Source organism: Gastrolobium bilobum, unplaced genomic scaffold (genome assembly GCF_033153095.1).
Source record: "Gastrolobium bilobum isolate Gb01-03AN ecotype WA unplaced genomic scaffold, APGP_CSIRO_Gbil_v1 utg89274, whole genome shotgun sequence".
Lineage (NCBI taxonomy): Eukaryota > Viridiplantae > Streptophyta > Magnoliopsida > Fabales > Fabaceae > Gastrolobium > Gastrolobium bilobum.
Genome location: NW_026896067.1, coordinates 6,474 through 8,379, shown reverse-complemented (window position 1 = coordinate 8,379; position 1,906 = coordinate 6,474). Strand labels below are relative to the sequence as shown.

The 1,906-nt window shown below is 43.4% G+C and overlaps 1 protein-coding gene across 1 annotated transcript; it reads left to right on the top strand.

The window, feature by feature from the left end:
- The first annotated feature begins 478 nt into the window (after positions 1 to 478).
- LOC133297600 (mitogen-activated protein kinase kinase 9-like) lies at positions 479 to 1,652 on the top strand. The gene has a single exon (XM_061496767.1). The coding sequence runs from the start codon at positions 588 to 590 to the stop codon at positions 1,524 to 1,526; it is 939 nt and encodes a 312-aa protein (XP_061352751.1). The 5' UTR covers positions 479 to 587; the 3' UTR covers positions 1,527 to 1,652.
- The last annotated feature ends 254 nt before the right edge of the window (positions 1,653 to 1,906 follow it).

Below are 1,906 nucleotides of genomic sequence, written 5' to 3'. Positions count from 1 at the left end.
ATTTTCTTTCTAACTTGTACATTTTATACTCACTTTATTTACATATTAATTAGAGTGTCAGATTTGTTTATTGAAAAAAATTTGTTATGTATAAATTTTTTATTTAAAAAATCTTACAAAATATTATATTCTGTCGATAATATATATTATTTGAGCATATACTACTTATATTATATATATAGTATAATTTGTAATAATACATTGAACGCAGTGATTTGAGGTTAAAAAGTGAATCTTGAGGTTGTTACAATGTATCTTGATATAACCATGGGCCATGGCACACATCATAGTCATCACTTATTTTATTTGTTTTAAATATACTAATAATAAAGAAAAATAGTTAGTGGGAGGCTATTCAGTCACATGGAAAATAACAAAATAATAAAATATAAAAAGTTGGTGGCCACATAGTGTTAATAATTATTTATCAAGTTTTAACCTTTTGTGAAGGGTACATCCTCTCTCTTTCCTTGTTTAATTTCCGTAGCCGTCTCTCCTATTCATCACTCAGCTCTTATAAACCTCTCTCTCTTATTCACTTCTGTCTTCTACTCTCAACCTCTTCCTCATTCCATTCCTCATCTTCAATGGCAGTTGTACGAGACCGCCGCCACCTCAACCTCCGTCTCCCCCTCCCAGACCTCTCAGAGCGCCGTCCCCGTTTCCCTCTCCCTCTTCCCCCCGCCTCCGCCGCCAAACCCTCCACCGCCGACGCCATAGCCCCCAATGACATCGAAAAGCTCCACGTTCTCGGCCACGGCAACGGCGGCACCGTCTACAAAGTCCGCCACAAGCGCACCTCCGCCATCTACGCCCTCAAGGTGGTCCACGCCGACTCGGACTCACTGACCCGACGCCAGGTCCGACGAGAAATGGATATCCTCCGGCGAACGGATTCCCCTCACGTGGTCCAGTGCCACGGGTTCTTCGAGAAGCCCTCCGGCGACATCGCCATCGTCATGGAGTACATGGATTTGGGAACTCTGGACACGCTGCTCAAGAACAACGGCACCTTCTCGGAACCCCAACTGGCGACGGTGGCGCGTCAGGTGCTCAGCGGGCTCAGCTACCTCCACGCGCACAAGATCATACACCGCGACATCAAGCCGTCGAACCTTCTTGTGAAGGGGAATATGGAGGTGAAGATCGGGGATTTCGGTGTGAGCAAGGTGATGTGCCGCACACTTGACGCTTGCAATTCATACGTGGGAACGTGCGCTTACATGAGCCCCGAGCGTTTCGACCCCGATTCCTATGGCGGGAACTATAACGGGTATGCGGGTGATATTTGGAGCCTGGGTTTGACCCTTTTCGAGCTCTACGTGGGTCACTTCCCCTTTCTTCCGATGGGCCAGAGACCCGATTGGGCCACCCTCATGTGCGCTATTTGTTTCGGGGATCCACCGACGTTGCCGGATGGTGCGTCGTCGGAGTTTCGGAGCTTCATTGAGTGTTGCTTGAAGAAGGAATCCAGCGACCGGTCGACGGCGTCTCAGCTATTGAGCCACCCCTTCCTTCGTTGTTAATTAATTACCAATTTGTATATTAATAATTACCCCTTTAATTTCTTCTTCGGATTCCATTTTTGTAAAATCATTCCCTTTTTGTATATATTCTGTTCTCTCTCAATCAAAACAATCTTCCTTCTTTCCTTTATTTATTTTTTTCTTTCATTAATTAACAAACAATGCAATAAATAAATAAATAAATAAATAAAACCCCGACTCGCCTGATCCGGATGGATCAACTCAATGTTCAAGTCCATTCATTAGCTAAAAGTTTAATGCAATTGAGTTTTTAAAATTGATAAAGCAGGTTAGTAGGCCTCATGAATTGAGTCATATTTCGGACTTGAAACATTTTGCCAAAACTTAAAACTAAGGAATTTGTTGGAAGATATTCATGT